This window comes from Pterocles gutturalis, unplaced genomic scaffold (assembly GCF_000699245.1).
Source record: "Pterocles gutturalis isolate BGI_N339 unplaced genomic scaffold, ASM69924v1 scaffold24908, whole genome shotgun sequence".
Taxonomy (NCBI): Eukaryota; Metazoa; Chordata; class Aves; order Pterocliformes; family Pteroclidae; genus Pterocles; species Pterocles gutturalis.
The window spans coordinates 1-14,573 of record NW_010123703.1 but is presented as its reverse complement, the minus strand read 5'-3'; the positions used below and the strand labels follow the sequence as shown (position 1 = coordinate 14,573).

The window sequence follows — 14,573 nt, the reverse complement described above, 5'->3', positions numbered from 1 at the left end:
GCACACTGTAGCACCTGGCTGGGGCTGCTGTGGAGATAGAGGGACCTCATGGTCCTGAGACTTGGTCTTTTTCCATGCTTCAGGAAGTGGTGCTTTTCATTGTGTATCAGAACTCAGTAAGGCATAGCATTCTCGGGACATAAGACTATTTTTTGCAAAGTTTTTGGCTCCAATGTGCACAATGTAGCCTTTCTTCTTTCTGGAGGCTGTAATTACTCTGGTGCTGCAAAATGTCAGCGCACTGGTTTGGCAGTGTCTGCTGTTAGCTCCCTGTATGAAACAGGGACATGGAACTTACTGGGAAGGAGACCAAGGAGAAAGCATTAGAGTATCTTAGATAGCCTCAGCATGTTCACTTCTTTTGGACCCCGTAACAACCAAACATGGGCACAGTTGGACATGAAGACAGGCTAGAGCTGAGACATCTGAGAAAACTGCAGCAAGCAGAGATCTTGTGCTGAGACCTTTCATGCCCTCAGAGGGGCTCTTCCACTCACTGTACTACCTTCCTGCCCCTAACAAGGATTTCTCAACCTTGGCTGCCAGCAAATGTCCTACTGCAGAATCTTCCTTTGGGTCCTTAACATGTTGCAGCCATTGTCCCGAGACATATCAGGCAGCTGGCAGCCTCTTTTTCTTCTTGCAGGGTAAATCAGACCAAGTACATCAAGGGAATAAGCACAACCTCCTATGCAGCACTACCCTAAACATTTGTGCTACTAGACTCATAGCCATGCTTTGCTAATATCTGTTGTGTTTCCAACCCCTCCATTCCCAACAGAAAGAGGAGAACATCTACTTCCCTCAGAAGTGCTGGGGCTTTTCCACTACCAGTTGGAATTCCTGGTGTGAAAAATACTCTTCTATGCTGGTAAAGAAAGTGCCTCAGGTGAAAAGATGGATGAAGCTGAGGATTTGGCCTGTTTCCACTGTTGATACACTAAGTGTATGGAAAAAACCTTATTTTTTTTCTGTAGTCAAGAATTCAGTTGGCTGCATGTGTTACAGTTGCCTTGTAAGGGGCTGGGATGCCTTCTCTTCCTCTGTGGGTTCCTAGCCTGATGTCCTGGGGAAGGCTACATTGTGTTTACAAAGTATTTTGAATATCAAAAGGGCAGAGGGTCAGGGGTGATGTGTGTTTCTTGTTCCAACACATACGGTAAAAAATGTAAGATAAGGCAGTAATTTCAGTAAATACAGGCTCTGGACCATCTCCAGTCTCACATTAGAGGCTACACTGACTGTTTCTTTCCCTGCTTGTAGTGAAAAACTGCAGAAGCCCTGAACATTTTATTTGAAATCCATTTATTTTAAAATCCACATTATTTCCTCATCCTTCTTACCTTCATTCATTTAGTTTAGGAGTATCGACAATTTTACAAAGCGACACAAGCTGCAGTGGTTTTTTTGCATGAAACAAGAATAAACCTCAAATGACAACATTGAAAAAATATACAATATATATATATATAATATCTGGGGAATGGTTGTGAGAGACCCCACTCTGAGCCCTATGGCTGGTTCCTCCCAATTTTCAGTTTTTTCAGTTCTTTTCAAGCCCCTCCTTCCTTATCATAGTTTGAACTGTGCCACTGTCATGTGCAAGTGCTCTAACACATTTCTAGAGAGTCGGGGCAGGGGGGGAGGGGGGTCAATAATGTGGGGAATGTCCACAATGAGAGTGGCAGAAGATGAAGGAACATGAGAGGCAGAAATGACAAATGAGGGAAGAGCACGTGTACACGGTAGAGGGAGGAAGAAGTTAAAAGTAAGACACCTCCTCCTTCAGCCATATGTTTTGGGGGGATCCATTGGACTGGTGATTTAAACCTCCTAGTAGCAGTGTGAGCTGTCGCTTTTGGCGATGATGTGTTGATCATCCACCTCATTGCTGATGAGGGAGTCGGGTGTCTCCGAGTCGGTGGTGTCATCTTCATTCTCCATGCCCTCACTAGCTCTGCCGTCGCTGCTTTCTGCTGCCCTCTCCTGGCAGCTCTGGTAGGACTGGGGAGGTGAGACATAGGGTAAGGGGAAGGATGTGGCAACCCAGCTGCCTGCCCAACCCCAGCCGCTGTGGCTGCTCCTCACCTCCATGGGGTTGACTATGATAGTGAGGGCTGAGTCGTCCCAGAACATGTGACTCTCTTTGCCTCCGGTGCTCGTGTGCCCTCCTTCAGCAGCCCCAGGGACCTCCTGCCCCACTCCTCGCTGGTGCAGGGAGTGAATGCGCAGGATGCCAAGGATCACCATGAGTGCCAGGAATCCCACACACACCACAATGATGACAGTAGCAGCACTGGGGACCACTTTGGAGAAAGAAAATGAGAAGGCATTGTTGGAGTCTGTCACAGAAACATGCATTTCCAACCTGACCTGCAGGAACTGGGGTTCCTGGGCAGAGCTAAGGTTTTTAGTGTGGGGAGGAACATGTCCTGGATTTTCTGCTCCACTGGGCACAGGCAGTTCCTGCCTTCAGCTGCTCTGTCTTTGCTTGAGGCCTGCACAGTTTGCCAGGATGCCTAGGTCCAGGCATCCTCTGATGTTGGCCCAGCCTGTAGACTGCACATCTTTGTCTACGGAAGTCACTGCAATATGTTGCACAGCAGCCATTTGTAACCTCACCTTGGGACAGAGAAATGTGTGCTGGGGAGAGCCTCTAAGGGCACAAGGATGATTTTCAGAGGGTGTGATTTCTGTGCAAGCAGTAAAGGAAGATGGAAACCAAAAGAAGTCTGCTTTGCACGTCAGGCTGAGGGGAGGGCTATGATGGCCTTCTAATTAGTGTCATAGTCAAAGCCCACAGGCTTTCTCCACAGGAGAAAACTTGAAATTCATCTACGACCCTTAAGCCCAACTCCCCCTCCTGTGTTCTAGGCCTATAGGCTGAGCCTTGACTCCCTAGATAACCCTCTTCCCTGCAAAATCTATCCAGACCCTCTGTGGGTTTGTTCTGGATGGTTCTGTACAGTAGGGAGAACTGTTCCTTTGCTGCTGCAATCAGGCATAGCTGGGGAAGTGAGTGGCAAAGGCTGATTTTTGATGCTATGCTTTCCCACACATATGTACTCTGTCCCTGCAGTGGCTCAGTGCCAGCTGCAGCACTGGATCAGCTTGGGATCAGCTGCTGCAGGAAGCTGCAACAAAAGCTAGCACCAAAGGTGCTTTCCATGTTCCCTACAACAGAGGGCCAGAGCCAACACAGGGTTCTGTGTAGCAGTCCTAGAGCTTTCACAGCCTAGGAGGAGCCACTCAGGCTGAGGTCATGCTTACAGCATGGGGCTGCCAGGACAAACCCACAGCTCTAACCTCTCGTCTAGATTTCAGGCTGCTCTGTCCTCTGTTTTGGGGGCAAGAATCCTCCTCTTGTCTGCATGGTGCTATCTCCTGTATTTTTCTGCCTTCCTGATCGCCACCTACTCCCATCTCTTTTTTTAGAGCAGTGGCAGTCTTTTATTCTCTTGTTTCTCTCCTGCTGTTGAAGCTTCTTTCTGAAATTATATTACCCAAGCCCACAAAGCACCTTTGCAATGTGCACTCATTAAATAGTACCAGCTTGCAGTTGTTCTTTTTAGACCTTCTCAGGTAGAGATTTCAAACTGCTTCCACATCAAGAAAACAGTACACTGAAAGAGGAGGATTGTTGCACCAAACTCTAAACCACGATTTGACACAGACCGTAGTCAATTTGCTAATGAAGAATGGGACAGGACCATATAATGAGAACTCAATAAGATGGGTATAGGGAACCTGAAAGGAATCCTCTGCTACAGGTTCTAGCAGGATATCAGAAAATCAGCATCCTGACCTAAAAGAAAATCCAAAAGGTAGTGTTACATGCCTGGATTGTTATGGATGCTTGCCAAGTTATGCCCAGATAGCTCTGCAGGTAAATGATGGTCTCGGTGCATGAACTGCTGGGAACTCAGAATGTGGTTAGGATGAGCAGCTCGGTTCATGTTGTGGAGGACATTCACCTGCAGAAAGACCAAAGTGAGAGAGACTCAGCCCTGTTCTCACTGCAATATGTTCTACATTGTGTGCATTCCTGTCCACCACGTCCTCCCCATCCACGCACAAGCGCCTGTATGTGTACGTATTGATCTTGTACCTCAACAGTAAACTCATTGCTGGAGTAGCGTCCATTCATCTCAGTGCAGGACAGGTGAAACTTCCTTTCATAAAGAGCAGCACCATGGTTGATGTGGTATGAGACCTGATGTAGTATTTCCTCATAAACTGCAATGCTCTCCACACCTGAGACAAGAAGAGAGAATTGGTGTGGACTGGGGAAGTTCAAAGTCATCTGGCATCATAACCCTGTAGCAATTGGGAGCTATAGAGGAATCCAAGGCAATTCTGGGTTATTAATTTTGGGAATGGAGCAGAGCTGAAGCTGGCTTCAAAGGACCTGATGAAATCCCTGCTTGCCTTGCTAAAACACAAGGAAGGGAACGAAGAATCAAGAATAACAGCACTGTTAAGTTCTGGAGGGTACAATAGTGGAGTCCACAACCTGTAGGTTGTGCTGTCCCCCAGTCATGTCATGCAAAACGCTGCTGGCATCTGAGAACACCAAACCTCAAGGGCAACGAGGAAAAGTCAGGAGGAATGACAGAAGCTTGGGTCAGAGCTCAGACACTATGCTGTGTGCTGTAGGAGGAGCCACCTCCCCAAGGAAATGGCCTGGAACTTTGAAAAGCCAGGAGTTCAACAAATGGTTACATCTTGGAGTCTCACAAGGTACACCAACGCATCGCTAATATCAGGTTAAATGCTTCTCCCAGTGATGACTGACAGGCAGTGAGAGATGCGTGCTTAGACAGCTGTGGCCAAGGAGAGGACATACCTGTGATGGTCAGGTAGGCAGAGGTGTTGACAAGCTCCAGGCCCCTCTGCTGCAGCAATGCCCTATCCAAGAGCAGATACTCTCTTTCTGGGTCCAAGTCATCTCCTACCAATGAGATCTCACACCCATCCAGGTTGTGCACAATCTCATCTGACATTCGTGTGTCTGTCACTGAGATGCAAACAGAAGACACAGACAGAAAGCCACCCAGCCATCAGTGAAGGCAAGAGTTACTTAGACTGGTACCCACTTACTTAAAACTGCTCACATCATACGTAATGACTTCTCTTTGGCTAGCACGTACCTTGAGTAAAATCACTGTCAGTCTAATTACTTGCTGGAGGAGTCCCCTTAGTTCTAATGACATTACTTATGCACATAATAAAGTCACTGTATTTTAGAACAACATACTATTATCAGAGTGGTTCATGGTAACACATCTTGGATGTAAGGACTCTGTTGACAATTACAACGTGCAAATTAGGAACAACTCTATCACACATTCCCAGACCCTGGGTGCTTTTCAAAGCTTTTCCCTGTCTTGTAACTGCTGGTTACCATGGTCGAGATCTTATCTTCTTTAAAATGGCAACCACATTCAATAACTAACTGCTTTCAGCAGGGCTAAGACCAACCTGCTCTAAGTCAAGAGACTCATAATTGTATGAGGAAAGGCAAAGCTGCTAAAAAGAAAACTATGAACAAAAAATCCCATTACGAGAAAAGATATGAAAGAAGTGAAAAGACATGTGGAACACAGAGTGCAGAGAAGTAATCTGAGGAGGATAGAGAGAAATTGAGGGACAAGATATTATAGGTTGTGAGGAAACTAACTGAGGAATTCACAGGAATAAGTGATGCAGGAAAAGATGGAAAGGGGTGAGAAATAAGAAAAGCAGGAGAGAAGGAAGCAGGAGGAGACTAAGTGCAGGAGTGTAGAGGTTAACAGGCAGGACATCGATGCAGTGCTGGATTCCATAAAGGGAAATGAAAGTAAAATGTAAAAAGAATTAGAAATGAGCAGCCTGGAAAAGAAGGAGGAGAGAGTGGGGCAATGGAACCGAGTGGACAGAAAAAGTACAGGGAAGAGCAGAAAGGGATACGAACTGATTAGACTGCACACTGACAATGTGCTTTACTCCTATATTTGTAAACTCTCCTATTTTGGGTGTAACAAGGGACTCTACTTGCTCTGCAGGATAGCAACACTTGCAGGTCTTTCCAGTTTATCTCTTATACCTCGCCCTGTACTCCACTCACCGGTACCGTGCCAATTCTCATCCTTCTTGGTCTCCACTTGGTGAGAAATAGAGCAGGTGATCTGGAGATTGGGGAACAAGGGGACCCCATCAGCAGCCTCAAAGTCTGATGCAGGATGAGCAAAGTGGGCATTGCCACTCAGCAGGATCTGGGGGGCATCAGGCTGTAGCACAACAACATAACCTTCCACATCAGAAATGGAGACACAGGACTCTTCACTGAAGCACCTGAAGGACAGAAGTAGAAAGTATCAGTTGGCCCAAGCTTCCAGTGATGATGCTGTAAAAGAACACCTCCTGGCCATTACTGCCACTGAAGGGAACATCCTTCTTCTGGTAGTCTTCCTAAAGCTTCCCTGTAGCCTGCTGCGCAAAACAGAGAGGTGTGGTAGGAATGACATCACTGGGTTTCAGGTGACGTGGTCACATCCACACACCATAGAGAAAATTAAAACAAGCCCACATGCCTGGAACACCATGAGTGAAGTTCTGCTGCTGGCCCAGGACCCCAGGACCCAGTACTACAGTATTCATTTGGAGATTGGATACTTTAATATTTATTTTCAGGAAGACTCTTACCATTTTGAGACCACCAATTAGAATTAAACTACAAGGTGTGGAAGTGTAATTTTAGTCAAAAGAGAGGTAATCCTCTTGCTGAACTTAGCCAGAGGTGCTGCTTTGTCCACTCACTTGACGGTAGTGGTAAGCCGGAGTGGCCGGACTCCAGGGGTAGCAAAGCGCAAGGAATTCATGTAAGCCACATGCTGGATTGCATGGTTGAAGGTTTCCACATCATCGCCCTCCAAGGTGAGCAGGGACTGAGAGGGGTTCACATGAACCTACAGGTGGAAGTGAAGAAAATACTCAGGGTTCCTCGGCAAATGCCAGGAGTCTGGGCTAAGAGAGACACAAAGGAGAAAGGTGGGGAATTGTCTGAGGTGTGGGAGCAGGCAAAGTCCTGGGAAGCAAGGCTGGGGTTGGAGACCCATGCAAACTAGACAGATGGGCATACCTTCATCCCTTTGCCCAGACTGTCGAAGTCACTGTAATCAAGACCCTCACGGCAGGCATACAGGCATTCAATAACCTCCCGGCCCTCCAAGCTACCAGGGCGCACAGTGAAGCCAGCCAAGTAACCATGGAAGTAGTGGTGGATCGACAGAGGATCTCCTGAGGGAAACATGGGAGATGGAGGGTGTGAGAGACACGGTGAGGAGGAGAGCAAAGACAACAAAAGCAACAGTGTGAGGGACATACAGATGTTAAAGGAGGTAGAGAGAGGAGTGCACAGGGCATGGGAGACCAAAAACAACAAAAGCAACAGCGTGAGCGACATACAGATGTTAAGGGAGGTGGAGACAGAGGGGTGCACAGGACATGGAAAAGCAATTACAAGAAAAAGATGGGGGATGCTGAAGTAAGGAGATGACAATTTTTGGAATTCCAGACGAGGGAAAGCAAGAAGAACAGACCAACAGAAAGACTAGGGCAGTGAATGTTGGGTAGCATAGAGAAGTTTCTGCCAAACCACTGAATGCCAGATGGAAACAATTTCTTGTCCCCTTCTCACTTGGCTTCTTGTGAGGGCTTTTAAAAGAAACTATACATTCCATAGGTAGTTAGGGATGAGGTGACATCTCCTGATGTCTCTAATGGCTATTTTGCTCTTCAGAGACCTACTTTAACGATCAAGCATGAGGACTCTTTCTCTACATGAAAAGCATACTCCATCTCTCAAAGCAGGCTGTAGTCCTCCTATTAGCCTTTCATGCTCTACAGATATCAAGGTATCAAGGACCAGTATGCCAAATAAGGGTTTTCCTCCCAAGATGATGGGAGGTGGCAGGACAGGATTGAGGGAGCTGTATGAGGAAGTCACCATGCAAGAAGTGATAATCATGCATGGTGAAGAGGGGAAGAGAGCTATCTTCTTTCTTTTTCCTACCTTGTAGAGTATCAGTGGAGTTCTCATTTCCTTTGATTTTCTCTTTGTTTTTCTCCTCTGCAAAAGGAGAACATTCAGACAAGCAATAAGGCATTGGAAGAAGGCAGTTACAGGACCAGGCAAGTATCTGTACAAGTGCCCATATAAGCGAGTCCAAAAGAACAGCATGTGCCAAGCAGTGCACCCTTCAACCTAGGAACAGCACATCACAGATGAAAGGGAGCAGAGTCCCTCTCAGGAAGGGAATGGTGAGACTGTAACTGATTCAAACGAGAAAGTATAGGGTTTTTTTTTTCTCCTTTCCCAATGAGACACAAATTGGCCAATAGTCTATTCCATATCCTGCACATCATGTTCAGTATATAGGTGAGAGTCTGTCTGGAAGTTCTCTCTCTCTCTCTCTCTGCGCCACCTCCCTCTCTCTCAGGGTTGTCTCTTGCTCTCTTGGTCAGCTCTTGGTCCCTCAGATGCTTGGGCTCTTATCTCTTTTCTGGGATTGTGGTTTCAGGACTCTTTTTGCTCTGGGATCATTAGCTGGTAATGGGCTGAGCCTTGGTCATTGGGTGGTGAGCAGTTACACTGTGTATCCCTCATTTGTATATTTGTACATGTTGCTATTATCGTTATTATTATCATTATTATTCTCAGTTTTATTGTAGTTTTGTTATTAAGTTGTTTTTATCTCAACTGACGAGTCTCTTCTCCCTTTACCCCTTTAATTCCCTCCCCCATCCCCAGGAGGGGTGAGGGTGAGCAAGAGGCAGTGTGGTGTTTGCTGCTAGCAGAGTGTGTTAAACCATGACAAAAGCCAATGCCTGAATGAGATACAGAGTTTCAACCCTCCTCTGCCTGAAAACTGGTTATCTGTCACATGTTCTACTGATGCTGTCCATGAATCTGCCATTGACACTCGTACCCAAGCCATTATTACTGCAGCCTGCTGGTTTGCTCTGTAAGGAAGGAAGGATCCACACTGGCCTTGGTGCCAAGGAGGCAGGATGGCTGCAATGTGTCATTTAGTACTGGGTGGTGTTTCTGCCACCTCTTCTGGCTCTCCCTCCACTCATTTCCTACATGGGAAGAGCACGGTTCAGGGAGTGGGTACGCACCGGTCCAGCAGGCTCCAATCATGAGTGAGGGTTCCTGCCGCGGAGGGTGAATGAGGCCGTTGTCGTGGATAAGGGCAGGGTCATAAGAGACACCATCCACGTAGAGTGTGACAGTGGGGAACTCCAGGTTGAGGGCATAATGGTGCCATTCATCATCACAGACCTGCATCAGACAGCAGAGGAAGGGATCAGCAAAGAGCAGAAGGAGAAGTGACACAGGGAGGAGGCAAACGCTTCCTCACCTGCTCAAGCTTCCAGAGGAACTTCACAGGCCTCGCACTTTCCAGCAATGGCCAGTAGAGGAAAGCGATCCGGCAGCCATGCACAGACAGAGAGTAATGCGAGTAGCCGTCCTCTGCCGGGGACAAGCACAGGGAGTTAGGTATCACACCTCAGAGCAGACTCGCTAGCCAAAGCCCAGAAGCACATGCTAGCCTGCACAACTGTCACTCAGCACCATGTGCTCACAGCAGGCTTGACTGCTCCCAGAAAATGTCACACCTGAAAAAGATATGTTCCTAAGGAGGGACCCCTGCTCAGGTCCTGCTCTGGAACCCAGAGATTTCCACCTGCAGGGACAATCCCTTCTAACAAGTTATAGGCAGAAGTGTCACCACCCCCACTCACCGCTCTGCACTGTACTGCAGATCACCATCTCCTCTTCCCGCCTGCCTTTACCAGGCACCACAGCATGCTTCATCCATACGGACAGGGTGAAGTGGTCGCTCAGCCCCTCGCGGGCGTTCAGCCCGTTCGTCACAGGCACCTGGGCAGCCTGGCTGCCATTGAACCAGTAGATGAGGCTGCTGTCCTGGCTGTAGTGCACTGAGAGCCGGGCAGTCCAGTTTGCCGTGGGGCTGGGCACTGGCAGCAGGTCAATCTCTCCTGAGGCAGCACCTACCAAGAATGGAAGGAGTCAGGAATGTCAGCACAGGAGAATAAGGAGCCTGGGAACTGGGGAACAGACAAAGAGGGTGCTAGAGGGCTCGTTGTAATGTCCCAGAGCACAGGGAAAGGAGGAGTTGCCTATAGGCTTTCTTCTATCTGGAGGAGGATGGTGACTCTTCCATTCATGTTGAGGGAGGTCCCACAGACTCTGCATAATGGGGCAATGCACAGAAACGTCTGGCTTCCCACAAAGGAAAGCACAGGGGGCCCCTTGTAAATGCAGACAGGGTGCTCACTGCCCCTCAACGCAGCATGCAAGCTAGGTCAGCCTCACTGACCACAGCAGATGTGAGGAACGTGTCCCCCTGCATCTCTGCTGCATCAGGCACAGAGCTACCACTGTGAACCCCTCCACAGGAAGGGGAAGCTGTCCTTGGCCCAGGAAAAAAATCAATTCACCACAGAGTTTGCGTAGTGACTTCTCAGAGTAGTTATCCCGGTCACAGCCCTTGGCCACATGGTTTGTCTGCAGCTCCACCGTGGCCTGGATGTTCCACAGGGGCTCATCGCAGGTCTCCAGGTGAATGTTGGGGAAGAGCGCAAGACTGCCTGCACCTGGTGTGTACTCAATCCTCTTGTTCCAGCCTAACAAAGAAGAGTGAGAGAAAGAGAGGGATTAGGTCCTGCCAAGGACCCAAGGCCAGAACATTTAGCACACGCACAAGTGGACATCTATGGACTAGCCCAGAAACAGAGATTTTTGGCCAATTCTGCTTTGAAAAGTAAACTTTATGCAGCTGGCATCTGTGCAAGGGAAGATTTCCTAGAAGCACAAAGAGTCCAAATTCTCATCTTCTATAGCTAGTACTGCTGTAGCATCACTCCTTGGATTATCAACCCCTTATCAGTCAGAGCAGATATTTAGCTGTGTTGGATTTCCCCTTAATTCTATTGACTACAGTGAACCTGTAGGCACACAGCACCTCTAGAAAAGCCAAAGATACTCCAGTTAAACAGCAACAAAAACTATCTACATAGAATACAGTCTACAAGCCTTATCAAAGACATAGTAGTTCACAGTAATCCAAGAAATGATTTTCCAATGTTAGAATTGCCTTGCAGTGGCTTTGCAAGAGACTTGGATGTCTGCTGCATCCCCTTAGATGGGACTGATGGGTTGGTGCCAGAATTTAACCATATATATGTGCATACAAATTTTTATACATATTATATACAAATATATATATATATAAAAAAAAACCATTTCCAGTAAGCAGGACTGAGTAGTAATTCAGCAAAAGCAAAAGGAAGACATAACTGTGTTTGGATGTTTCATACCCTGCCAGCTGGGCTTGCAGGTGGGTTTCACCTGGATTTCCACTTCAGCATCATCAGAAGCCCGCTTCTTTCCACAGTCATAGGCCGTCACTGTGAATTTGTAGAGACGATCTCCACTGTACTGCAGCTTCTCCGTGTTCTCAATGTTCCCTGGTTAGCAAAACAAAGAGATCAAGGGAAAGGAAAGACAGTCTCCTCAAAGACGTTTCTTCTAGAAACCACTCTTACTTTTGATCAACTACAAAAACAACCAAAAAAGGGGTTGAGTCCCCCACACCCAGTGCCACTCTGTAACAAGCTATAGCATCCCACAAAATGGCTGCTGCAGCTCTGCACCAGGAAAGAGAAATCAGCAGTGCTGGAAAATTCATACAGTGCAGCTCCACCAGCAAATGGGACTGGCAAGGAGGGAACAAAGCAGGAAAGAGGGAGTGACATGCTGATGGTATGTGCAGATCCTTACCGTCATTGTCAATCAGAAAGGGAATATTGGGGGTCAGGATCTCATAGTAGCAGATTTGGCTGTACTGTGGTGAGCAGTCTCCATCAATGGCCTCCACACGCAAGATGCGGTCATACAGCTTTCCCTCAGTCACTGCCACACGATACAACTTTTCCACAAAGACAGGAGCAAACTCATTCACATCATTTACTCGAACATGCACCGTGGCCCTGATATAGGAAGACAACAATAAGAACTGAGCGCCTGATTAGGAGCCTAAATCTCAGTGTAAGTCACTCCCCTGAAGTGGACCAGACTGATTTCCAGATGTCAAAAGCAAGGACAAGGAAAGAGACCTTGGTTTCAACACAGCAATGTTGGCACACAGCAGTTTGGACAATGGGTTTCCACCCCAAAGAAAGAGCAAAAGGAATGATAACATAATCTGGACCACCTGCCTGTATGCAGCAACATAAAACACCACCCTGAGACACAGCTGTTAAGCATCCCTCATTTCTAGTGTATTCATTCCTGTGACTCAGGCAGTGAACATTTCTCTTTGATTCTTAGCAATACATTGAGTTACAGTATCAAGGCTAGAGAAAAATACTTCTGGCTGAAGGAAGTGTTTCAACAGCAATTTTCAGCTGTATTTCTGTGACAGATCACATTTTGTAACATGCAACAACGACTGCATGGACTTACTTGTGTGATTTCTTGGTATTTGCTCCATCAGGTCCCTCTCCGCAGTCATAAGCCTGGATGGTGAATGTGTGCTCCTTATGTGCTTCACAATCCACCGGTTCCTTGGCCCGGATCAACCCCTCACCTGTGGCTTTGTCCAGGATCACAGCTTCAAAAGGTACCCCTGCTCCATGGATCCTGAAGCCACAGATTTCACCTGGTAACCACACAGGCAGAGAGGAACAGGAGAAAGAAAAAGACTGAGGACAGAGGAGAGCGCATTATACCCCCTTGCTTCCCTCTCCCATATTTTATCCCTAAGTTACATTCTCCTTTCTCCCTCATTATCATCTGTCATTTTGAGCAGTTTTTGATTCCCTAGGAGTCCTCCTGCCATTAATGGTGTAGATTGCCCCGTACTGGAGGCTACTCTGACGGCAAGGAGTCTTGACCAGCATCAAGAAAGATTAGAAGTTGAAAGACTCAAGCTAGATTTATCAGTGCTACACAGCCACAGTAGTTAGGGAGCACCTTATTTCTCTGCATACCTCAGGGAGGCAAGGCAGGCCATATATTGCAGAGAGACAGCCAAAGCACGAAGATACATGATGTCTCATCTACCTCTAATCAGGATGCGCACAGTACCGCAGGGAACCGCAGATAGGGTCACATAAATCCTAAAGTTCAGCTCACAGGGACCACCTTTCATCTCCCAGACCTGAGGAAGGATGCATGAGGAAGCTCCAGGCATGTCCTAACAAGCACCAGGAATACAACCCTCATAAAGCCTCGTCTGTAGTTTCAGGGATTTGTGCTTACTGGGGAGAGGATGTAGCACTGCCAATGAAATATGCCCTACCAGCTTTCTCCAGTGCTCTACAGACACAGAGCTGTGGATGTGATCTTTGGAAATAGCAGAACTGCGTCAAAAAAGTAGCTGGCTCCACCCTTAGTTTCTCTCCCTAAGGGATATAGCTCACAGCATCCTAAATCAAGCTGTGCCCAAATTGCCTCCAGACATCACTGGTGACCTCCTCCAGAATGAGGTTTGGAAGTGATTGTTTCCTGAAGAGAGCTAGAATCTAGCACAGGGATGAATGTCACCCTGTCTCTGCCTCTTGAGAGGTCTCTCCTTGCCTCCCACCCTTCCCAAAGCTGTTACCCACCTACCTGCATAGCGCAGTGGAGCATCTTTGTCCAGTGCAAATAGCGGTGGGTTGAGCAAGACTGTGTTGTCATTCTCCATGACGATGCCTTGATACTCAGCTTCAATCCAGGGTTTGTGCTTGTTTGCTGAGTTGGATTTGGAGTAAGGGATGGAGCACAGGAATGTATTAGGTGCCAATGATAGATTCAGTAGGAAAAGAGCAGAGTATCATCCAGTGACAAGAAGCAACCATCCCTCCCCACCTTCTTCTCAGGAAATAAGTCTAAAATGGGCTGCGAAGAAGAAGCTATCTTTCTTTAGTTCCACTCTGTGTGGTTCTTGGGAGACCTCATCAGAAGCAATGTGTTCCTTCTGGCCTCCTCATTACTATCTTATTAGAAATATGTGGAGAGGCATCTGGATGCCCAGGAAAGCTGGAGTGGTTAAAAAATTTAAATCAAGAGGCAGAAGTACTTTGATTCTGAAGACAAAATTCCAAATGCTAAATCCTTTAGCTCACTGAAGCCATAATTAAAGGATCCAGGATACATCTTCCCTTGGGGTGCCCCAGGGGACGAGTCTTGCATGCAGCCGTTATCACTTATGCCTCCTACCCTCCAAACTAAGGCCCAGGATCTCCACACACGGTACCCAGGTACACTTTCAGTCAGTCATCCTATGTGCATAATAACCTGCTCTAAGAGTCCCCTGCTCCTTTCCCCGCTCCATGGCAAGCACCATATTCCCTTGCCCCTCCTTGCTAATCCCGTTGGCTGGAGCCCAGCCAGGCTTGGCATGGAGGCAGCAGCCAGCAGGAGGCTCTGAAAAATGTCACAGGCCCAGAAATAGCAAATTAATCTTTATCACACAGGCTCCGGGGCAGGAAAAGGGAGAAACAAGGAGGGAGGTTGG

At 47.4% G+C, this 14,573-nt stretch overlaps 1 protein-coding gene across 1 annotated transcript; it reads right to left on the bottom strand.

Moving 5' to 3' along the window:
* Positions 1 to 1,833: 1,833 nt before the first annotated feature.
* On the bottom strand, positions 1,834 to 13,809 carry CLSTN3 (calsyntenin 3). Its single transcript, XM_010078017.1, has 17 exons — positions 13,685 to 13,809; positions 12,536 to 12,731; positions 11,852 to 12,060; positions 11,389 to 11,538; positions 10,510 to 10,695; positions 9,790 to 10,059; positions 9,405 to 9,517; positions 9,163 to 9,325; positions 8,054 to 8,110; positions 7,121 to 7,278; positions 6,799 to 6,947; positions 6,107 to 6,333; positions 4,847 to 5,017; positions 4,109 to 4,254; positions 3,839 to 3,974; positions 2,089 to 2,306; positions 1,834 to 2,004 (listed from the first exon to the last, which is right to left on the bottom strand). The coding sequence occupies exons 1-17, from the start codon at positions 13,758 to 13,760 to the stop codon at positions 1,834 to 1,836; spliced, it is 2,796 nt and encodes a 931-aa protein (XP_010076319.1). The 5' UTR covers positions 13,761 to 13,809.
* Between the last annotated feature and the right edge of the window lie 764 nt (positions 13,810 to 14,573).

Bases quoted from the DNA above. Each gene is read 5' to 3' on its own strand.
- CLSTN3 (XM_010078017.1), bottom strand. From the start codon at position 13,760: ATGGAGAATGACAACACAGTCTTGCTCAACCCACCGCTATTTGCACTG. The intron at 5,018-6,106 runs GTGAGTGGAGTA...TTTGCATCTCAG, and splicing joins TGAGAATTGGCACGGTACCG to TGACAGACACACGAATGTCA. The intron at 3,975-4,108 runs GTACAAGATCAA...GTCTTTCTGCAG, and splicing joins GCAATGAGTTTACTGTTGAG to GTGAATGTCCTCCACAACAT.